This window comes from Lonchura striata, chromosome 3 (assembly GCF_050655825.1).
Source record: "Lonchura striata isolate lonStrDom1 chromosome 3, ASM5065582v1, whole genome shotgun sequence".
Lineage (NCBI taxonomy): Eukaryota > Metazoa > Chordata > Aves > Passeriformes > Estrildidae > Lonchura > Lonchura striata.
This window is the reverse complement of record NC_140705.1, coordinates 97667121-97691241: the sequence shown is the minus strand read 5'-3', so window position 1 is coordinate 97691241 and position 24121 is coordinate 97667121. Positions and strand designations below refer to the sequence as shown.

General features: G+C 40.2%; 1 protein-coding gene across 7 annotated transcripts in view; it reads right to left on the bottom strand.

Annotated features, from left to right (window-relative positions):
* Window positions 1-963: 963 nt before the first annotated feature.
* ENAH (ENAH actin regulator) overlaps window positions 964-24121 on the bottom strand; it is a 90388-nt gene continuing 67230 nt past the window's right edge. For 5 of the 7 annotated variants that reach the window (XM_085575908.1, XM_085575910.1, XM_085575911.1 and 2 more), the window contains 11 exons: window positions 20259-20578; window positions 18252-19052; window positions 16171-16478; window positions 15788-15924; window positions 15351-15405; window positions 15002-15050; window positions 12801-12867; window positions 10385-10447; window positions 6944-7022; window positions 5733-5790; window positions 964-4607 (listed from right to left, as the gene is read on the bottom strand). In XM_085575908.1, coding sequence (XP_085432034.1) covers window positions 4570-4607; window positions 5733-5790; window positions 6944-7022; window positions 10385-10447; window positions 12801-12867; window positions 15002-15050; window positions 15351-15405; window positions 15788-15924; window positions 16171-16478; window positions 18252-19052; window positions 20259-20578 — 1975 coding nt within the window. In that variant the 3' untranslated portion in view covers window positions 964-4569. The remainder of the gene's footprint in view (window positions 4608-5732; window positions 5791-6943; window positions 7023-10384; window positions 10448-12800; window positions 12868-15001; window positions 15051-15350; window positions 15406-15787; window positions 15925-16170; window positions 16479-18251; window positions 19053-20258; window positions 20579-24121) is intronic. The other 2 variants (XM_021543307.3, XM_077781915.2) reach the window with 2 other exon arrangements.

Below are 24121 nucleotides of genomic sequence, written 5' to 3'. Positions count from 1 at the left end.
TAAAAGGGAGGCAATTTCCAAAGCTCTTTGACTTTCAGCATCATTGTGATAACCAGCTACCCAAGGAAGGCCCTGTGCAATGAAAATGCTGTAAGGTTTGCCTGAGCTTTTCCAACATCCAGAACCACCCCTCCTCTGCCATATCTCAGAAAATTACATCAGTTTCTATTGCATATGTTTTTAATTGAGATTATAAACCTAGACCAACTTGAATATATCTCCTGATGTATCAATTTCAACATTCTCAGATGACCATTTCCACTGTGTTAAAATAAATATTAATTCCTGGTAGGCCCTCAAAGAAGCTGACTTAAAAACATGCTCTTCTGAATGTGCAAATACCTGCTGTGACAGTACTGATTTAATATACTACTCCTCTCTCCCTTAAGACTTTCAGGTAGCATGTAAAAGAAGCCTCATTTCCCAAAACCATCCTGTAAGACAAACAATGTAAGTGATCTTTAGCCAATTCTTCAAAAACTTTGAAGTGGCCCCAGTTCCTCCAAAATCACCGACTTCTCCCTTTTTACCTTCTCTCCATCACCTCCTGCCCAACAACAGCCTACAGAATCAAGAAAATTTTACAGCTTCAAAAGGAATTGTTAATCTTTGGTAAAAAGCCAGTATGGGGCAAATTTTTCTTGCTTCCCATCTTGTGCACCTACTGAAAACTGAGGGAATCTTCTTGATTTTGCATTTTCTTTGATGACTAGATGTAAAAGACACTGGCAAGTAATATTCAGCACTGGAATGGAGCCTAATTAAACATTTTGAAGAGCCCATGACAATCCCCACTTTGATCAACCACAGACCATCTCCCTACCTTTTAATACACACACCTTTAAAAAGTAGCTACCTTTCATCTTTTGACATTGATGGACTGAGTTGGTGACACTTTTAGGAAATTTAAATCAGAAATGCCCACATTTGGTGCCTAAGCACTGCCCCAAGAACAGCAGACCATTTCAGAATCTAGTGATAATTTTATTTAAAAAACTCCAAACCTTTATAACTTATTAAGGTTGGTGCCAAACTTAGCACTGGAACCAAGGTTTGCCAAACAACAGCAGCAGCAAAGTACAGCTTCAGGATGTCAAGTCAAGGACATTTGAACAGCTCTGCTCAGTATTCTGCTGTAAGATAAATTGAGGAAACTGTCCTTAGTGCACAGAAACCTCTAATGATCTGCTGTGGTAGGTTTGCTTTATTACCAGTATTGAAAATAAGTCATGAACATAAAAGCAGCAAGAGAAGAAGTCAGACTGACTGCAATTACTTCCCACCCAGTCTTTCCTTCTCCCTCCATGGATACAGAGACCAAAGTGTGTATATACCATGTGAGAATGTAAATCACATCATACATTTGAAATTAATTTTAATTTATGTACAGCAGTCACTGTTCATGAATGTACACAGACCCTTCAGTTACATTCTTTATAAGGTTAAGTCTTCACTGTTCTCTACTGGATCTTCTGATGGAGAAACAGAAAGGAGAAGTGGAATCAAGGAGTAAGTCATTAAAAATCTGGGGACTTTGAGTAGTAAATCTCAGAGAGTCTTCTATGAGGTTCCAGAAATAAATGGTGGCAACGTGTATATATTGCAATTTTATTTCATTCGCTCAAACAAAACGTTAGCATGTAAGAAATTTAAAATGACACAATATGATAAAAATAGCAGAGAATGAATTGAGAAACTAAAAAGAAGGTAAACCTAAATGCATGAAAAGTCAACATTCATTAGTGAACAGCTTCAGTCTTTGATTGACACTTGGTAACTTTAAAACAACGAACTGGAAATCATTATGACTGTCTGAAGAGATTTCAGCACCAGCACTAAGGGTTTTACATTCAGTTGGTTTGCGGTTGACTCGGTAGCCACTTGTCTGTAGTGCAGGTTTATCACAGGTCAGATCACAGTGTTGAGGAAAGCAACGCCCTCCTGGCATTAGGAAGGATCCCTTAAACTGCCCTCAGCTTAAGACATCCATTGTACAAAAGCACAGAACCACCACAATATGGTTTTTAAAGAACTTAGTCACCAGTAAGCAAAATAATCGTAACTTCTGCAGTTCATTTTCAATACTGAAATCTCTGGAAATGGTGCAACTGTCAGTAAGTCAGGAAATGTCTACAGTAATCTTTAATTCAATCTGATTTCCTGGAAAGAACCAGTTCTGCAGGTTGGGATTACAGAAAGTATGTATGTAGAAGCAGCACAAAAAGACAACATCTGTTCCTTTTTCTTTTAAACAGAAATCATGTTAATTGTAGACCAAGGCACAAAACGTTTAGTGCATAAGCCAGTTCCTTGCACAATCTAGAAGTTCAGCCTTTAATTTTGGACCACTTATAGCCATCCATGCTATTCCACTAGGTAACTCCTGAACCCTCCTAGAAACGAATCAAACGTGATTTCTGACAAGGGTAAACATCCTTACTGCTCAAAAAGTCTGTGTAAAACAAAAAGCTACATCAACAAAGATGAAAATGCCTCCTCTTGTTTTGAGAAAAACAGTACTTGACAAGCTTACTATGGATTTTTTCTTTTTAATGCCTTCAATAAATGCATGCAGAAAGGTGATATTGTTTCTCCTCTTTATTAAAAAAAATTAATAAATGGAGTTAGGCAGTATTTCCACTGTTGTCTTCCCTTAGAATCTGAACCTGTAAGATCAGACAACATTTAAATGGGAAAAAGATTTCCTATTGAAGCCTTTCTGAAGCTGTTAAGTGCTGTTTTGCTTTGGTGTTCAGTCTGCTATTGAAAGCATCTGTGCCACAAATGGAGCTGCCTGTACTTGTAAGCAAATCTCTCCACAAGTTGTAGGTAAACTTTTCCTCTGGATTGGCACAGATCCCAAAGCAAACATGGCTTCGAAAAATGGACAGTGCAAGGGAAAAGGGAAGATTTTGATCCATATTCTTTGTCCAAAGCACTACAAAGCCAATTTGCAGAATTTTTATTCCACTGAACTTTACCATATTAAAACACAAACTTAAAAAAACTTACACTCGTAAGATTGAAAACCCTGGGAAAGAGAGGTATCACCTCCCCTAAAAATGTTGCTGAAATTGTTGAGCAAAACCAATAGCACATCATTGCTATTTTTCAGTGTTTGTCTCATGTGGAGCTGTGGGAGTTTTTTATTGGTTTTGAGTTCTTTTGGAAAGGAGGGTGGTAGATAAATTAGGAGGAGAAGGGGCCATTTACTGTGACCTGATCGTTCTCAGGTAACTACTGCTGTTCTGTTTCATTAAACAACCAAAAAAAAAAGGGAGTCTCAGAAAAGAGTGAAGCAGAGGGTCATGGTGAAAAGGTGAAGGACAAGACACACAGGGGCATCCTCAGTAAGTCAGATGCCTACAACATTTTTTCTCTCACCGAGAAATGAGTTTGGTTCACCTGGGAGTTTCAGAACCATCACTGGAAGTTATTACTGAATTTCAAATAGAAAACTGAAAAAAGATACAAAAGGATCAAGTACCTGGTTCCATTAACATGGTTACTGATAAAAGTCATGTTTTCCTCATTATTACACATGCATGTAAGATGAAGAAAAAGTGTAGAAAGTAATAAAAATGTGTCACCTTCCCCCTCCCTCTTCCCACATCTTCCTGGGCATAAATTAAGCCTTACAAATGAAAAGGCTACTCTGTGACATGCAATTTTTCTTTTAATTAAAAAGCTGGCTGTGTTGTGTTACATTACAAAATGTCCACATGCATAAATCTAAAAAAAGCCCCAAAATCTACTGTAAATCTACAACATACTAATGATTTACATTTGACTGCTGATTCGCTTTATGTCGAAGTCTTAGATTTGGTAAAGCATCGTAACAATGCAGGAAGGCATCTACATCTTTAAACTCTGGACTGTGTTTGCTTTTTTTTTTTTTTTTTAATTTTCCTAGAAAATTGCATGAAGGCTAACTAGAGAGGCTTCCTATCATAAAATTCCAAAATCTTGATATGTCATCACCGTCTAGGTCACCCTTACTTACAAATATTGCCCTTTAAAAGCACACGTCTCTAATAGTTCCTTGTCTCGTGAACCGAACTTCTACACATCTGATCTCTTAAATTACTCATGGAAATATCAGATATGATAGGAAGACAAACCTGAGATACATTTGAAGTACAACAGTATAACTTGCTAACTCCTTCATTAATAAAGAAAACCTCTCTGAAAAGCCTTCCCAAGCTTTTCCCTGTTTTTTGTTTTTTTTTTTTTTTGTCTTAACAACAAATTCTGAAACATGTGCAATTTTATCTTGACATGAGTAGACTTCAAAGCACTGTGATCTTGTCTGATAGATGTAGGAATTTCTGCATAATCATTACAGTAACTTTAAGAGTCTTTTCCACCCTGCTGTAAAGGTCAGAAAAAAGCTGCAAACTAGGAGGGGAATAGCATTATCACCAGAGTGATGTGTCTGAAGCTTTTCAGAATAGGTTGTTTCTCCCTCCTTCCAAGTGTCTGTCTGTCTCCGTTTTCTTCTAACAGCTCACAAAACGTAGTCAGTTTTATATCAAGTTAAAGAGTCACATCGGCTTAGTACGAGTCTTTCTATGCAGTATTGGACTTGCTGAGTTCCTGCCTGATAGCTGCAGAGAGACAGAGACACAGTTAGCAACTCAAATAAAGTAATCTTTACTAGGCAGGAAGCTGGAACATACAGCTGACCCCCCAGAGCAGGCTCACCCTGCTCTCACAACATGAAGAACCAACCCCTAAAGCAGCCCCATGTGGCTTCAGACAAGTGGCATTATCAACCAGGCACTACATTTTTTCTTCCTGTAGAATTTATGTTCAAAACTTAATTTTTAGTTCCCACCTCCAGCAAGGTTGTAGGAATCACCACCATTGGAATTTCCAAGGAGTGTAAGTATGGGCTCATTTATTTTATTTTTTTTTTATTTAAGAGCAGCCTCAGGGCCCTGTTTGCACTCTACAGGTCTAAAAGGCTGTGGTACAGCACAGATAAAATATAGGGAAAAGCACTACATTCCCCTTAGTCCCAAACCAGCCAGTTCTTTCTACAACATCAGTTGATGACATGCAATATTTTATCAGCAGTGGTATTCGATTAATATGATTTTTTTCCTCCCCACACTTTGTTTTGGTACATTCCACAAAGCCAAAAAGAATAAAAGGCCCACCAAGGTAGTAAATCATACACAGAGTTTTGCTTAATTCCTGGCAAAGGCAAACCTTCAGGATTATGTTTTCTCAATGATTTCCCTTAAGTACAGAATATTACATAGAAAAATAGCTTCTGTTGAAATGAAAATGGAAACTGTGAGACTTCTTTTCTTTGACACTTATGTTACAGATCAAAGACGTAATTGAAAGCTGGAAGCACAATTCTCTTCTGAATATTACTAGTTTTGAATTACATACCTCAGCAGCTGTGCATTATTTAAAAATAACCCACCTACCACCACATGATACTAAGGATAACTTCAAATCACTCAAATACAGCATCACTTAAACCACTCTTAAAAGACACATTGGTGTCAATGTTCTACTAAAACAAAACCCTCAGGAAAGAAATCCTTGAAGCACATCAATTGGAACAGGTCTGGCACCAGTGGTTTGCCACTAGACAAAGAACAAAGCTACTTTTACCAATAAATAACTCTCAGGCTACCAATACATTGTATTTACATTTTAAAGCACCTGCAGCTACTCTAAACCTAAGCAGCAGCAGTGAACAAAGCAACACTTACCATCAATGAGTTCTTCCTTTAATTTCGTTAACTCCTTCCTCATTTCATCTAAAATGTCCTAAAATGTGTCAGAGCATAAATAACAGATTAGCAGATTTGTTTTGCCACCTGTAAATTTCTGTGGAGAGAAATCCAGAATTCTCTCTACAATCCTTCCCGTTTTTCCTTAACCCTTCTGAGAAGCATAACCCACCCTTCAGCTTCCAAGTTAATCCTCAAAACCCAAGGCATCCCTAGAACATTACTAGTGCAGTTATAATGCAGAAAAAACAGTCCCTGCAATTGCCACAAACCGATTCCTGTAGAATTTATGCGGAGAAGGGATAGAATGAGAAAGCTTTGCTACAAGTGAAATGTGATGTGGAATGCAAAGAAAGGAGCTCACTAAACACCACAAGCCAAGGAAGTATTCTACGGGGAAAAAACTGAAATGTAATCAAGGTATCAAGGTCCCAGTCCCAGTGGAATGTGATGGAATGAAGATAACAGAGTGAAGTGCTGTCCCTGCTTGCTGTTTTTTCCATCCTTTCCTCCAAGCTCCTTCAGAACCACTCACCAGGCCAGAAGCCACTCTAGAACTACATGGGGACATGGTCTAGAAGCAACTAAAAGTTGCTACCCAAGTAAAAGCGGCTCTAGAATTACCCACAGAGCTGCAGCCTGCACCAGAATCTCCCTCCCCACTTAGGGTGGAGCCACTGATCCAAACATCACTTGGAGATGCTTCACCTCCAACTCCACAACTCCCACAGGATTCCTCTGCTCTTGAACTGGAGAGCTGCACAAAAGACAGAATCCCTGGATGCTCTTCCCCACCTAACTTGTGACCACAGGTGCTCACATCTGATATTAAAATTTGTTCTGCTAGAGCTGCCCCAAGTTGCTTGTTTGGCTACAGAGAAAAGAATGAAAGGTTTTCCAGGCAAATTGATTTCCCAGTTCCATCTACAGTGTCTACACCATCCTGTGTGTGCTGCCTAATGCAATAGCAGGAACTTTGTGAGAAACGAATGGGGCTGTCTAAGCCTCCATCCTACAGCTCCAACTCCTAAGAATACTGACAAATGCCTGGGCAAAAATAAAGGCTAGCAATTACTAAATCATTAACTTTCCAACTGGCTAACAAAACAGTTAAAAATTGGTATTGGACAGCTGCAAGTCCTTATATCCAACTTCCATAGCAATCTTTTTTTAAAGCATTATCCACATACCTGCTTCAATCTGTCATAATCTAGACCTTCTGACTGTACTCCGTTGGCACTGGGCTGTCCCGTTGGTGTAGATTTTGGTCTGCAGCACAAAAACACATTGATGAATTACTGGTTGCTCCTTATTGCAGGATTCATACAACTCCCCCGTCAAAATTGCTGACATTTGTTCAACAAAAACATAGTAAAAAATCAGAACAAAAACCAAAAAATGTTGGGAGTGGGAGGATGGGAAAAATCAAGCAGACCCAAAATACCACACAGAATAGAAAGCAACACCCAAGAATGTTTTCCACACACTGGAAATATTAATTACCATAAGAGTTATTAGTTCAAAACAAGAACTTTCAAAGCAGCAGACAGATTTCACTGTCAGTGGTTTCTGATTTCTTCATAATGGGCATAAAAGGCTGAATGCCTTCAAATGTCAAGTACTTTCCTTTTGAAACTGCTTGCTCATTCAAAAGTGGGTCTCCCAAGGAAGCACTCCCACTAACTAATGACTGCATGCTGACTGTATGAATGCTGAGCAATCACCCTGGGGGATTTTCAAAGGTTGACAGATCCAAGCAATACTATCCAACTCCTCTGCAACCTCAATTATCCCATAAGTTGCTTTTTAAAGCTACTGAGAGCAAACACTGTAACAGCAGCAAGATTTTTCAGGTGATACTTGAGAGGAAGTTCTAATGTTTTGGACTATGTCATGTTTGATATTTGCTTATGAAATACTCTCTTAGACATCAAAAACTTGCTTACCCAGATCACCCTGCATTTTTTAACAAGGATTCCAAAAGAAGGGGGTTTCCTGCCTTCCCAATTTTCTTTCCTGATCCCCTCTTTCATTCAAGGGGTAATTCAGACTCATGGACTTACTAGAGCTGTGAGCAGAGATAAAACCTGGATGTCCACAGCAGCAATACCAAAAGAGTTCTCCCAAGAGGGAGGAATGTTCTGCTGTTCTTAAATACATTTTACATCTTGGCTAGCATTCTCCATCCCTTACCTGTAAAACTTCAAGCCAGTAAGAAGCTGTTGATAAAATTCCTGACAATTCATCTCAGGGGGTTTCCCTGATGTTTAGAATTATCATAATCTGCTAATTTTAAGGAAGAGCAGAGTATAAAGCAGGTTAAGCTGGGTCCTATTTCATTGGCCTTGTATGTGGCATCTCTGAACAAAATAGCCTGGCCTATACTCAGTGTGTCCCTTCAAAATTCCTACACAGGAGAACTTAATTTAGCACTGCATTTTTCTGTATTTGTTACATGAGGGTGCAGACTGATTTACTGCAACAAAGGTAGACAGGAATGAAAAAAATACTTCATTTCTTCATTTGTTTTAGACAATTACTACCTTGAGCTTTCGTGCATCTTCCCTTACAAGACAGGAGTTTATCCATAAGGAAATTATCCTATTCTACTGGTTTTGTTCAGTAAGAGCTGAATGAACCTCACACTAAATTGTCTTGCTGTCTTTTACAACCTGACAGGACTATGTTCTGACTTGCTAACTGAAGAACAAAGTGTGACTCCAACAGAAAAGGGTGCACACATCAAAATGCTGGTTTGATACGTCTTCCCTTGGGATCACAAACCTAAATTGTCACAGCTGTAAAGGCTTAAGTCCACACAGTTTAAATGTAAGTTCCCAGAGAGAAACTGCTAATTACTCTTCTTGAAACACACCAAAATTAAATACACAATCCACCGAGTAAGACAGAAAATGAAATATTGAATAATGTGATAGTGAAAGAAGCTGGAAAATAGAATTCACCTTGCAACCACCAGAGAACCTACTGTGTGCACTAATGCTATGAAGGCAAACCACAGTTTAGGATCTTTTCCAGAACTCTTTACATGTTACAGTGCTTAGTTCAGTATGGAAGAATTCCTTGCTCAAAAACATCCATCAGCTGAGACCTTTCATCTGATACGTGGTATTTAAAGAGTTACTTGCAGTTTACACCTGAAATTGTGAGCCCTGACCTACTCCAGGCAGAACAGCTGAGTTTTTCAGATAGTTCATATATAGTTTCTGATCATTTCCATTGACTATGGTTCTGTTCCCATACACTATGGCATGACAGCATTTATCCAACAGGACTGAAAAAATCCTCTTAAATGCAGCTCCTGACAATTGCTAACAGGCACCTAGTGCCTGCCTTAATGGAAGAACCCAACCAATACACTTTAACATTTTTTTAAAACTACTTATGAGTTTAATGTATTAATAAGAAGACTTCAAAGAAAACCTCTACACAAATTGTTTCTTTTTTGTCATATCTTTAGAACAAAAAGTCAGTTTTACCCACCATAACTATCTACTGCTTCTATCTGTTAAAAATCTCCACAGGAAAGCTTCTTTATCAACGCTGCCCCTTAATCTTGACAATGTACTGCATTTTTGCTTTCCCAAATGCAAGATATTCTTAATTCAAACACTGAAATACCATAATTAGCAAAACAGGTAATTTCTAATCTCAGGAAAATCTAGCTGTGTTCCTTCCCAAAGTATGTTGTGGTTTGTTGTTTTTTTTTCCCAATTTCAGCCTGAATGCAGTTGTCATTGAGGAAAACATTAACTAATGAAATTTAGTGAATAAAAACGTCCCAGCCATTCAATCCCAACGTGGCTGAAGAGCTCTCCCGTGTGGTTCTTCATAGCATTGCCTACCAGGACAGCGAGGCAAGCCTGACAATCCCTAACACACCTTCGACCAAGCATGCAAAGGAAAGATCTTATTCATGCCAACATGCACAATACACCACCCAAGATAAGTAGCTAAAAGGGGAACTTTTCATACAAAAAGATTAAGTAATCACCACAATGAGTGCCTTCATGAAAAGCAAAGGTGGAATTTGACTCAGTAATTCTGAGGGGCTCTGGAAGACATTTACCTCTGGAAAGCTCTCAAAGCCTAAAGAGTTTCAATGTCAGTACTTTATGACCACTAGAAAGTGAAACTTAAATCTCTGGCAAAAAATACATATCATGTTACCTAATTTGTGACTATGTTCCAAGTAGAAACATGAATTTATGCTTAAAAAGTCTTTAATCAAAAAGCAGACGTGAAAACACACCCACAAAATGAATTCCCATTCCTCTGTATCTAAACTTAAGAGTTTGACAGCCTGCTTCTTAGAACAGTGCAAATGGTCCACTAAATCCTGGAGTATTCAACAGGAATTTGTACCTTTGCAGGTGGAGACTGCCAGAAAACCAGCATTTTATATTAATTCATACCTAGTTCTTAAGCCATCTCAATTTGCCTTTGACACCATCTGCTTTTAATCAGTGCAAAAGTGGGCTCAACTGGACAAATAAAATGTGGAGGAGGAACCTGGAGATGCTTGTGGTGATTACCAACCCGTGTAGAAAAAGTCCAACCCTGAACTGGTCAAAGGGGTTATTAGGAAGTCTCAAATCCCAACAGGATGATACCTGTTTAGTGAATCATAGAACCTGTTTTCAGAAGCAAGCAGATTTTTCCATGGAGATTCCCGTCTATTAGGGGGAGAAACACTACCTTTAAAAGCTGTAATAGCTCTTCATTTTGTTCCGTTTTAGCACCTTAAACACCATGGGGTTTCAGTAGATTCAGAAGTTTTACTTGCATGAAAAGGCCTGATTTTAGATAGGACACTAACTTGCTTTAAAATACTTGTAACATTCACTCTGAATAAAAACAACTTCATCCTCTACCTCTGTGGAAGCTCTGAAGAGAAAATTTTGCTGACTTGCCATTTTCTTAAGCGTGCTTTGCTTAATCCCTGTAAGTGACTCACATCCTCCCTGCAGAGTTCAGGAGCAGCTCTCCAGCCCTACCAGGTGAAAGAAATCCCCTTCTGGCAGACACAGGGTTAGTGTTTCAAACTGCAGCTCCCCTTGGCTAAACAAAGCTAGTTTAGCAAGCTGCTTGCTGAGAGAGACTTGGCAAGTTGGGAAATGTAGACACTTAAGAAAAATACAAGGATATTCAAGAGAGACTTCTTCTAACAGCTTTGCTTGCTATAAAATTTTCCTCTTCCTAGCAGAGGAAGCCGTCAACACTGACTAGAAAACTGTATCAGCAGGCCTAAAGTATGTGCTATGGCACCTTCCAGCAGGTTATGACAGCACTGGAAAAGAATATTGACGTTAAATAAACACAGATTTCTTATTTTGGAAGTACTTTTAGAGTATATACCCAGGGAAGCTCACATCAAGTTAAATTCTATCTGCATTTTCCATTGGATGAATGAAGACAAAAGCTTGATGGAGAGAGTGCCCCAATAAATCTAAGAGAAATCTCAAAAATCTTCTGTACTCCTCTAGGTCAGAAAATATTTTTAAACAGACCTCAGCACCTCTGAATTCCACCAGCTGGAAAAAGGTCAGAGAAACTGGAAGCATGAAACAGTTTGCGAAAACCTACTCCTGTAGGGGCAGGTAGAATCAAAACTTCAGAACATTCCCGACTCCCCAAAAGTCACATATTGAGAGTTGCCCTACTTATTAATCCCTTTACCCTATGGATAAGCAATTTGAGCAAAGTATCTACAGCCAAAGGGCTGGGTCAGCAACTGTCTTCCACAATATGAACTCTGAAATGCTCTTTAGGATTCCTTACACCAATTATTTCTGTGACAAGTTCCCCCTCAACACCATGTTTTGAAGCAGATGAAGTTATCAGCACCAGAGACCCTGGTCAAAGCAGGGCAGACCTGCTGGGGAGGAGGGGGAAGAGGGCAGGGCAAAGCCAAGGCCAAAGGTGATGCAGTATTTTGTTACACTGACAGTGTAGCAGAGAGAATGTCACCACCAATGGCACCTGCTTCCTCACAAAAAAAAACCCAAACAAGTAAGCAACCAGAACCAAGACTGCAGACACCTCAAACTCCTGGATTTATTCTAAAAGAGACAAAGATACTGAGAGTGTTTAGTGTTGCATTTTAGAACTGAAGACCTCAAGGGCAACTTCAACTACCAGTGAGGCCTCTCAGAGAACAATTGTTTTTAATACTCTGATCATCCAATCTTCTACAGCTATTCCAACAGCCAAATTTAAATGGGAATTCAGGAAATTTCAAACATAGCATTCCCAAGTTGAACATATTCTTTTGTTTTCTCTCAAGAAATTCAGGTGACTTCCTCAGATTATCAGGGGTCAGAACCCTTTAACCTCTGTGTACACAATACACAGGAATTCTAAATGAACCACAAGCCTCTTGCTTAAAGTAAATGACAATTAAATATAGCTCCAAAAAATTGCTAAAGCAGCCATTTCACTTACTGAAAATGCCTACCAAAATTCCAGCTGACAAGTTACCAAAGACTGGTTGATGCACTGAACGGTGTAAAACATTTCTACACTTCTTTAAGATGGACATTCTTAGATTGGTATGAGAGCTACTGAAAATTGTCATAGAATCAAATCTTACCAAGATGGCTTAAATATCCACAAAAGCATTCTGTGAGCAGCAGAGAAATAGAAAGAACACCTCTTCTCTAAATTTACTACTGAATATGTGAACTGCAGCACTGAATTTGGTTTCACCTTATAGGAAATTTCACACTTCAAATAAAGAACTAAACATTTCTGTAGGCAATTGTACACCTTACTAATTCAGGTTATACACCAGCAATTGTTAAAATAAACTTTTTTGGGTACAACTTTTGTTTTTACTGTCAAAAATTTCTCTTATTAGCATTCTCCAAAAGTAACTCTTAATTCCTTCTTAAAACTGCTAAAAGCAGTTTCACAGCAGCAGTTTTAAACCCATAAAGATGACCTTTACTCTTCTAGTCCAGTATCTTCAGCAGCATGTGCAACAAGAACAAATGTAAGGAAATGACAGCTGGTACAAAAGGGGAGTACCTGGAAATAACAGGTGACTTGCTTCCATTCACTGTATTTGTCCTTTCCCAAGGCTTTCTTGTTAGTTCTGGAAAACAGAGTGAGGAGATTAAAAACTGTCTTTTTCTATGCACTGTGTAATTTGTATGAGGAAACTTCAAGCAGCTGGCAACTCAAGTCAGCTGCTTGGTGTTTTGCTCTTTTTACTCCATTGCTTTAGGTCTTTCACATTAAGCTACCTCTTGTATTCATCTGTGAATGCATCAAGTGAGAGCATCTTCAAGTCTCACTGGTCTCCCAGACACTGTAAATGCCATTTGATTCTTAATCTGGCTGGGAGAAGGCCTGACTATACTTTATAGGCATTGGATTTATTTGTAAGTATTTATAGGTACTGGATTGCTGCAGCTGTGAAACATGGAATTCTGTAACCAGTCAGCTGCAAACACTTGAGGAATAGGCTTCTAAGCTAAAGGTGTTTTCCTAAACTCTTAATGATAGAAAATTAATTCAGTGCCAGTGTCAGTGACATGCCAGCAGATACAACCTGACACAACCAGAATATCTTCCAGCAATGAGAAAAAAGAAGGTTCATTCCTTACAATCTGCACAAGTTAGTACAGACTTTCTATAGTGTGGATTGTTATTACTTGCTATCATTACTTACTCAGGACTTCAGTGTGCCAGTGATCTTATCAGTCTTCACTTCAGATTTGGAGTTTGTTTGGTCTGCTCCCTTTCTTTTGTATTATTTATTCATATTATTTAGCTCTGCTAAACTAGGTAAGCAGAGAGGCAGAAAGACCCTTTCAGAGTCTCTTATTGACCAGAAAATTCCCTGGAATGCAGCTGAATACTGAGAATACCTAAATTGCAGAAGGTTGCCAGCATAGTCTGTAACCCAGCCAAGTACAGGCTACTTATGCTAGTAATGAGCTTTAAACTTAATTTTATACACCAGTCTTCAGGATTTGTCCTGCCATAGGAGCTATTTTAGCAGGATTTTAGCCGTATCTGCAAAACTGAGAAACTTCTGCTATGGCTGCAGTTTGCTCAAGGATGCTATGCATTCCTCTTAAAACACTTTAAAGACCTGTTCCAGTGATGAGGCTCAGCATTACCAGAGCATCTCACAGTAAGAAACAAAGAAAATTTCTCAACTGGAAGGGAATGGTCAAATTCTGAATGCATTTGACATTTTTAACAGATTAGATGAGGCTTCTTATCATCACCAATTAAAGGAACCACTTCCACTGGTTTTCATTTCCTTCTTTTTGGGCCTGTATTATCAGAAGTGTTCCAAAAGCAGTCATTTTCCCAAGGCTAATGTCCTTTCTGTTTAACAGAATGAAGCAGACTCTCTCTTAAAGGAAGAGGAAAAAAAAAAGGGGGGGGGGGGGTGTGAAAACCTCGATTTGTGTGATGTCATTTACTTCCTTGCAGTCTGACTTCTCCAGATGAGTGCCTGTATCTCAATACTAAGTTTGCCAGTTATTTCCATCTGGACACACAACTCCTAGCACTCTTTTTTATTCCCCAGCCAGGTGTCACCTGGGTTTTGTTCACAATACAGCAGTGGTTTTCAATATTAAGGCCTGCACATCATCAAGTGGTTGAATCATCTAGAGGAGAAGTGTACGCATGGGCAAGCAATCAGCAGAGGAAGCTGGAACAGACTGAATGTTGGTGTATTCATGATCCAGTTACTTCCTTTCTGCTTCAACTGCCTTTTGGGAGAACAGACTGCAGGGTTATATGGCACAGCCTCCCTGTTTTGCAGGTATGTACTGAGCGGTGGCCAGGGAAACTGAGGGTGCAACAAGGTACTACTAAAGGACAGGAAAATAAACTCTTGAGTGTCTCTTGAGAGACAATAATTTACAGTGTGAATATATATGTATGCTGGCAATGCCTCTTGGTCAACTGTAGAATGTGTAAGCTTCCCTTACTCACTGCAGCAGAGGTGTTGGCTATGGAGCTCCAAAGAATGCCTCTTCAGCAGAGTGATCATGGGCAAAGAATTTCAACACTCTGCATTTATATTCCTTATTCACTTATGTTCTATTTATCCATCATCTTCTCAACCAGGAACCATTCTACAGCAAAACCCCAGGTTGAAATCATGGAAGAGGAAGACTCCAAAATTCAGCAGAGCTGACCAAGATTTGTCACTAGATTTTAGCATTACAGAGTCCCAGAGTTCACAAACCTGAACTACTTACCAGGTGTGCTTGTTGAAGAAACCTTGGAAGATGAAGACTCTGATTCTTCCTGATTAAAAGGGAGAAGAGAGGGAATAGGGAGAGAGGAGGGAGGAAGAAAAAAAATCTTTATAATCTGTTATATTCATGAGAGTCAATCTCAACTGTTTAAATATTTCAGTTTATATATATATCTATAAAAAATGGCTCTGTTCAAGTGTATATAGAAGATGGACGAGCACTTCAGAGTAGTGGTGATATGTGTGTATATTTATACATTAATGTATAAATAATCTTTTGTACACCACTGGAATCTCTCTGATGATCCTTGTATTGAGTAATGTGAAGTAGATAAAATTTCTGAACTCACAGCTTTATCTTCTTTCTGCTCTGGTTCTGTTGATCCCTTTTCAGCAATTCTTCTCCTGTAAGCAGAGACAAAAGTTATCAAGCTCATCATGGCTTTAAGATGGAAGAATGTTGTTTACTGCAATTAAAGACTTATACAGACTCATGAAAATTTGTGTTTTAAGAAGTACTTTCAAAACACCTTCAAAGGCAAAGCCCTCCTGCCAAAGCAACTGTGCAATTTGAAGTCTGTATGCCCTTCCCTACTACTGCACAAAGGCTAACACAGAAGTACTGGATTACACTCAAATAAAAATGGCTATTCATGAAACATGATCAGCTTCCCAAAGCAACCACGAGCTGCTGTCTATCTGATCCTCAGCCAGCTGCAAGCAGGCACCCCAAATCCCACCTGTGTGATGACTAAGCAGCTGGAGCAGAGCAGGAACAGCTCCTCACCTCCTGGCCAGCAGGGCGCTCATTTCTTCCATCAACCCACTGCCTCCCAAGGGAAGGGGTCCATTTCCACGGCCACCGTCTGTTTTGGATGAAGCAGAACCTCCTCCTCCTCCACTTGAACTGGAGGAGTCTTCACCCTTCAGAGCACACAAAAAGACACCAGATGTGCCAACAGAATGAGAGCTGACTTCATAAAACCAGTGAAGTTCACATGCAAGAAAGACACAAGTGCATAAAGAACGGCATGGGCTGGCAGCACATCCTGTAATGCTTTTTTCTTAATGAATTAAGCCTACCCCAAATGTCTCGATACCGCTGTTAACCTTGAACAGAGGTTAGAAGTGGGAACAGGAATCAGAAAAAGAAACCAGGGTTATATTTACCCGTGAGACTTTCCTAAGTTTGGCTCCTGCAAGTGCAGCTGCTAGTCCAGTTAGAGGGCGATTATCTTCGGACACGAATCCCGCTGAAAATCCAGAGGCTGGGAGGGGGGGAGCAGGAGGTGGCAGGGGAACGGGAGGGACTTGGCTGGGCAGCGGAGGAGGCGGCGGCGGTGGTGGCGGCGGCCCCGAAGGTGGGAGTGGAGGAGGTGGTGGAGGGCCAGGAGGAGGTGGGGCTGCTACTGAAGACTGAGCTGGGCCAGGGGGCAGGGGAGGTGGAGGAGGAGGTGCAGGTGGTCCTTGGACAGCACCTAGGGTCAGAGAGAAAACAAAGAGATGACATTAAGGATTTAGAAAACAAAGGTCTTACTTTCATTGAAATGGTGGCTCTTTTGCTCAGTGTACGAGACATTAAAGCTGGTAAGATACTGGGCAAGAAAACACTGAATTTCAGCAGGAGAGAAGCATTCTTATCCAATACACTAAGCACATTACACAGTATGCTGTGAGAGATCAGACAGCTCCAGAGACATTTACATGAAACCCCTCCAGTCAGGTTCTGTGCTGCAACCAAGAACAACTTTATACCAAGAAACAGGCAGAGAGTCAAGTCAGGCATGAGCTTCGTAGCAGGAGGAACAATGGGGTGTGCTCACATGGTGCTAAACAGTATCTCACTGCATTAACAAGCACTAACACATCACACAAACATCTGAACCCTTAAACTATTTGAGTGCCAATGCTAATTTCTAAGCTGTATGTAAATCTTTCCTTTAAAATAATTCCAGCAATCAACTTTTATGATTTAATACAAACACTAATTAGTGAGTTAGAAGACTGACGTATTTCAAGCTGATGGGAAGAAGCTGTTTTATATCTGTTATTCTTTACTTCTTTAAATTCACATTGTTATCCAAATACAATGTGTACTTTGAAAAAAGAATATTCTGACGATCACTGTACTATTATTATTATAGGAAGAGTTTAAGAAATTTTGACTTAGACAACAGCTCCATACCTCCAGAGATCCTACCTCTGTCTCACCAAAACCACCATAAGGCAGGAAAAATTCTGTACAACTACCTTCATCTCTAAAGGCAGGAATTTCACATACAAGACAAGTCTTCCTGGTTTCCTACTCTGCTAACCACTGCAGAAATTCAAAAGCCTGTTAAACCCTTGGCATCACTCACTGTCCAAGTGCACACTTTTATTCCATACTAGAAGCGAGGCCATCCACTCTATTTCCACTCCATCCCAAAGCAGCTCAGACCTTCATTTCAGACAGGAGGATATAAACAGGGTCCATTCTGCATGGCTTGTACCAGGCTGCTTAACCCCCAGGAGCCCCCCTGCCCACATCTTTGGAGCTACTGCAGAGTTCTGTACGAAGACCTACATCTATTAAATCGACCCGAATCTGTTAAATCAATATAAAAACAGGATTCAGGTTAACAAAGACATGTATTACCATGTAAAATGCATTTCTATTGTATTGAGGAGTGTTCATGAAGGCTATCATCTGGCTTAATCAAACTTTTTGTCCAAAGTCTTCTTAGAAACACTGCAGAAAGACCTGTCTCTCTGTATCTAAATACACACATATTTATGTATGTGCCCACAGCAATGCATCAAAATACAACCATTGTCCAGAAAGAAATGCTGCAGGTGTCACATATTACTTTCTAAAATTTGAATTATTCCTCAGTGAAGGTCATTTACATGTCCAAAGCCACGCATATGCTCTTCTATGCTGGTTGCCACTAGGAAACTAATGATCCTGCCTGGTAACATCACTTCCCAAATAAACCAACAATGCAGGGTTCACCAAGCAAGAATCTGACCAACTCTGTTCTCAACAGGTGAGTTCTTAAGAAATTAGACTTTTCCTCATGACAGGCCACAGAACATGGGCTCCTAGGCACGGAGCTCTTCATTTCCCTTACCCCAGCCGTGTTTGGCTGCGGCATTAGGATCACTGCAGCTTGGAAGCGCTGTGTTAATGGCTGGGGGCAGTCAGGGGCTCTGACACCCGCGGGCTGCGCCCTGCTTAGCGCATTAGTAGCAATAACAGAAAGCCTTACCCTGCTGGGTCGGAGCTTCAACCGGCTGAGAGGCTGCCTGCAAGACTGGCTCAGAAGCAGAGGAGTCTCCCAGCACAGAGTTTAGAGAGTTCTCAACAGAGGCAGGGGTAGCTGCAGAGGGAGAAGGGAGAACACTAGGCTTGGATGAGGGAGTCGAGGCATTCGGGGAGTTGGGAGAAGGAGAAGCTTGAGGTCCAGAGAGTGACAGAGGCGGAAAGGAAGGCAGTGGGGGGGGAGGAGGTGGCAGAGGCGGCGTTGGACCTGAGGTAGAAGGTGAAGGAACCGGATAAGCCAGGTTTTCGGGAAGCCCGTTAGGAGCCGTGGGAGACGTGGACATTTGGGTCGCCGGGTTGGAAGCCGACACCGGGAGGACGGGTCTCGGGCCTGTGGCTTTGCCTGGCGGGCTGCTGATCATTACTGGAGGAGACGGGGGCAGGGGGGCGAAACTGGGCGCGGCCCAGGCCGCGGGCTTGGTGCTGGGAGGCAAAGTCGCCGCCGCACTGACGGGAGAAGGGGGCCGAGAACTTTTGTTCAGCGGACGAGGAACCGTAGCGTAATGGGGGAGAACGGGGTGGAAAGCTGAGCCTAAGGATGTAGCAAAACGTGATGCAGAGTGCCTTAGAGGCGGTGTAGGGGGAGTGGAAGTCGGTGGTGCAGAAGTCACTACAGCGTACTCCGGTGTGGCCTCTGCCATTGGCGCTGAGACTGCTTTTGCATATGATGGAGGAGGTGCTGAAGGAGGCTGGCAACTGGAGTATTCAGGAAGTGGAGTGCTATACGGGGAGTTGTCGAAAGATGGAGCTGGACAGAAGATGGAAAGCAGCAGCAAAGGCAGGATAAAAAAAGGAGAAAGAGAAAAAGGGAGCTAATGAAGCAACAAAACCAGCATTCAAACAAAATGTAAAAATGTAGACTACAGTTAGTACCAGAGGATTAGGCACAAGTGAAAATACTGTTAGGAAAGTTTTACATATTACCAACAGCTGCTCTTAAATTTTACCAACTCTTTTTGTGCCAACATTTGAATTTACAGGTACATTCTAGAGAAAGTTTTCTCAAATCCCATCTGTGAGATGGGTTATAGGGTTGAGCAATCAGTCTTTTACCAGCTTTTATCTTCTTGTTTGCAAACTGCAAGCAAATGTAGCGACCTTAACATTTGTGTCAACTCCACTAATAAAACCCCTACCATAGGCAGTAAGTGTAATCTCTCTATTCCCCAGAAAAAGCTCCATAGCAAATATTGAAAGTACTGGGAATAAAACTACCACTAAAATCCTCTGCTCTAAAATGACTTACATAGTATTCCTTGACTTTCACCATGAGCTGACTTATGTAAATTGAGTTTGAGACTGAAGAACAACCAAGCACTTGACTAATGTTCCATTATATTACCAAAATGAGAAAGCTTTCAGTTATCACTGGATACATTTCCACAGGCAGTGCATTATCTTATCTACAAATACATACAACACATTTCACTGAGATGTTACTACAATGATAGATTAGGCAAGACTTCAGACTGCAAAGCATTTCTCACACTATTACTTTGCCTTATATAGGAACATACCTTCTATGTTAACACACTCAACCTTTTACCTTTTAGGGTTTTTTTCCCAACTTATGTAATGACAATACATTTGTTGAATAGAGCAAACAATGATAAGGTATTTAGAAAGTTTAATTCATCACACTTTAACCAATGTTGGAGGTGCCCAAAATGATTCAAGTTCTCCCACACAATCAGAGAGTATGGACAATGGAGTGAGCAAACAATGCAAAAAAAATTATTTCAGAATTAATGGAAAATTATGACAGAAAAGTCAAATATCTTTGACTTCTTGCCATAAAAAAAAGGGAAGGAATTCCAGCAAAACGAAGCCTGAAATACTGACTGTTGCTACACAGCTGTACTCACTGCCATTTGCTGGTTCTCCCACACTCCATCACCCAAACACATAAAGAGCAGTCTGGTGGTAGAACACGCTTGGGTTTTGAAATTCTTACCAGCATTTGAAATTCTTCTCTCTCTTTCCCATTCCAACTGTTCCCTTTCCAACTGTTCTTGCCGTTCTCTTTCTTGCCTCTCCCGTTCAAGTCGTTCCAGTCTCTCCCGGTCCTGCCTCTCCTTCTCTTGTCTCTCCCTTTCCAGGCGCTCTTGCCGTTCCCTTTCTTGCCGTTCTCTCTCCAGCTGCTCCTGCTCTAGGCGCTCTCTTTCCAGTCTTTCCCTTTCTAGCCTCTCTCTCTCCAGCCTCTCCCGTTCCATTCGTTCACGATCCAGCCTCTCCCGTTCCAGCTCCTTCTGCCTCTGTTGCTCTTGCAACTGTCTACAAGTGGTGAGAAAAGGAAAGAGACTAAGCTGCAAAGCAAAAATCAAAACCACCAAGCAACTGTTAAAAGGACTAGGAGATAAACTGATCAACAATCCTGGCAGCAGCGAGAACAAAAGCACAGCATTTGTACCTATGTGGAAGTCTCAATTCTAACGTGCCGCTTTTCTGAGCTGGGTAATAATTTAATTATGTTTACAGTAAAAAGAATCACATAACCGATTTCCTCTTAACTAACTGAACATTCTCAGAGACAGACTTCAAGAGGTAAGAATAGAAAGCTGATGCTGCTAATTTGCTAACTGATACAATCTTTCCAGTTTGGGATATGGAGTTACATTTGTTCTTTGCATGGTATTTTATACTCAAAGCAGTGAATAGAAGTACAGTGAAATAGCAGTAACACAAATACTCATTAAAAAAGAAGCACCCCCAAATAAATTATGGTTTTTGGATTAACTAGTCAGGTAGAATTTATCCATATTTTACAGAAGCATCAAAATGCCCACGTGTCAATCCACATTTGCATCTTAACACACACAAACAGCTGAACTGGCAACAACATAAGAACACCCTGAAGGCACAGGAAAAATGGACATGGTCAAAAAAATCCAGGGTGCAGCAGCCAAGGAAACACTGCAGGGAGCTGGCAGGGTTTCCAGCTCATGGGAGGCTTTGCAAAGCAAAGCAGGGAGGGGGAAGACATGAAGAGGAGGAAAACAAGTAAAAGCCAGGCAATGGAAATATCCTAAGGGTAAGAAGAAACCTTGCAGAATTCTCTGCCAAAGTCACTGGGTTGACTGAAAGGACTTTCTGGGAAAAAAAATGCAGTGGGAAAAGATATATACCACCTTTCTGATCCTTTCTTCCCAACTTGTTCTATATTTTATTTAGGGTTTTTTAGGGCTTTTTAAAAGATGTATCTTCACAGTTGGTTAAAATACAGCTTCTTGATTTTCAAAGCTTTTTCATCTCTTGGGGATAACTCAGGGATGAAACAAAAATTAGGCCAATCCTCCTCCCAGCTGTGGCCAGTATGTTCCTGTCAGTACATACCACTGAAAATGTTGCTAGTTGTTGTTCTCTATTTGAATTCTTGTTTCCAAAAACCAAACCAAAACGAAAAAACTATAGCAGTTAGAAAATCTTGTCTACAAAGCACAGAGGCATTTCTTCTGCCATGCTTCAGATGCAAACTGATGACAGCTTCTCAACAAACACAAAGCACAGCCAGCTCTTAACTAAAAAGCAGAGAGGAAACCTAAATTCCAACACCTCAAGATACCAGATGTGTGTTTTCTACACTGTGCCACTGGGTAGTTTGATTTGGACAGTCATTGGCAATACTATGTTGTATATTTAGAGTCATAAGGACTGAATTCTGAAAAGGAAGGGAACTTCAGCTGTTTCATTCCTTTTCATGCCCAGAAAATACCAGCATAACTGCAAATTCCAGCCCATGAACTATTGTAATTGAAGTCCATCTGGTTTTCAGACCAAAGCTTTTCCTTTACAAACAAAAAACTAATTGAAATTTCCTAATTTCTATAACCAAATAAGTTCCAGTTACGCACAACAAAAGGACTTTTTTCACTATTTAACTCGCTACCCATCAGAAGCAAAATCCAGTTCTGCTCCTTTACCATTTCTTCCCTCAGCCATAAAACAAAGCTGTAAGAGCAGTCACTATGAAACCAGAGCTGCAACCCACCTTGTTAAATGACTGATTTTTAGCCTCTGAAGTCCACTAAAAAGTCTGATGATTGACCCATACGTGTTTGGAACCAATACAGGAGTTCTATAAATGTTAAGAGAATATAATACAAACCACAGAAATTTAAGCTCCAAGAGGTATTAAAAATATTTTTGACATTACATTTTTACCTGTTCTGTACAAAACTAATTTTACTATGTGCTCTTTTTTCCCCTCTGATAAAACCTATTATTAGAGGAAAACAGGGTTTTCATCAAGGCTAACTTCAGCTTGGTCATGCTAAAGTTATTTTTATTTTTTTTTCTTTCATAAAGGAGAGGTGGATGTACATGCTTCTATCTAAAAGACTGTTCAGAGCAGAAGACAGCACTGACAGACTCTAAAGCAGCTTTTGTTTATTTTCGTCATTCTTTTGCATTCATTTACCAGAAATGAGCATATTCTACCTAGAAATGTACACTCTGTTCATCCTAAACCTAAAATGTAGATATGGCATTTCAGATCATAAACATTTCATGTTATATTTAGTTTATAATACTGGAAGGTATCAATTCCCTGGGTTTAACAACATATCAGGCAACTGCCAGAAAATTTCTTTTGCTTAAGTTCTTAATTTCTTTTCAGAAATAGAAGCTCAATATAGGTCACTCCTCACACAAGGGCAGCATTGCCAAGGCTGTTTTGCAATAAGCCATACCAAGAGCTCTGCCACTTCATATTTCCATAAGCAACCTGGAAAGGAAACAGTGAGGTGCTCGTCATAAAGCTCCTTAATAATATTTAGTTATTTAGGGTAGCAAGGATGATGGCTGATTATGAAGAATTACTGATGGATCTTCTAATTCCAAATAACATGGGAATAAAACTGGGAAATAAAACTCAACTGAAGTGAAGCAGGGTAGAGAGAGGGAAATACTTGCTAAATTAATTTACAAAGTGCTGGACTTTGGGTTGCCTATGGACCCAGGAGTGAGATATTAGGGTTACAACAGGCAGTTCTACAACATCCATTCATTGATGTGTCCTGTTCAAAAACCTCAATCAGATGCTATACATGAAGAAAGGATTATGGAGCAGTACAGAAATAGCATCATCCTACCTCACAATCCCTGCATCCCTGCTCCCACCTCAAAACAGGGAGAACAGCAGAACTGAAAAGACTCAAAGAGCAGCAGAAAAGTGTTACCAAATGTACCCAACACCTTCCATTTAATAGTAATTTAGAAAGCTGCAATTCTGAGAAAGACAACTGGAGCTGTATGAAATCCTGAATGATGGGGACGCCCCTTCACAACAGCCAGGAGGAAAGAGTTGATGCAAATAATGAGAGCAAAGCTCAAAAGAAAAGAGCATCCCTGCACATCAGGCAGATGAGCAATAGAACTACTTGCCAGAGTGATTCAAAAAAAGAGCAGGAAAAAGCCCACAGGAAAAAAAACCCAAACCAACAACCATGGGAAAAAATTTAGATAACAGAAATTCCATCATGCAGAAGCTGATGAACCAAGGGATGCCAGAGGATGGGAGAGCAGCAGAGAGAAGCGTTCCAGGTGTTCAGCCTAGCCCAGAAGGGTTTGTGTCATAACAAAATGTATCTAAGTGTATTTCAATTGGCAATGAACACTATCAAATTCTATTGGCTAAATAAGATGCAGATGAAAGACAGTGAAATAAGCATTTATATCCACACCTGAATAACAAAGTACTCATTATTTGGTAAATATTAAGTAATGCAGTGGGGTTTTTTGGGGTTTGTTTGTTTGTTTTGTAAAATAATCCCCATTTTCCATTTCTTCATAAAATAAAAGGAATAAACCCAGGTTTTT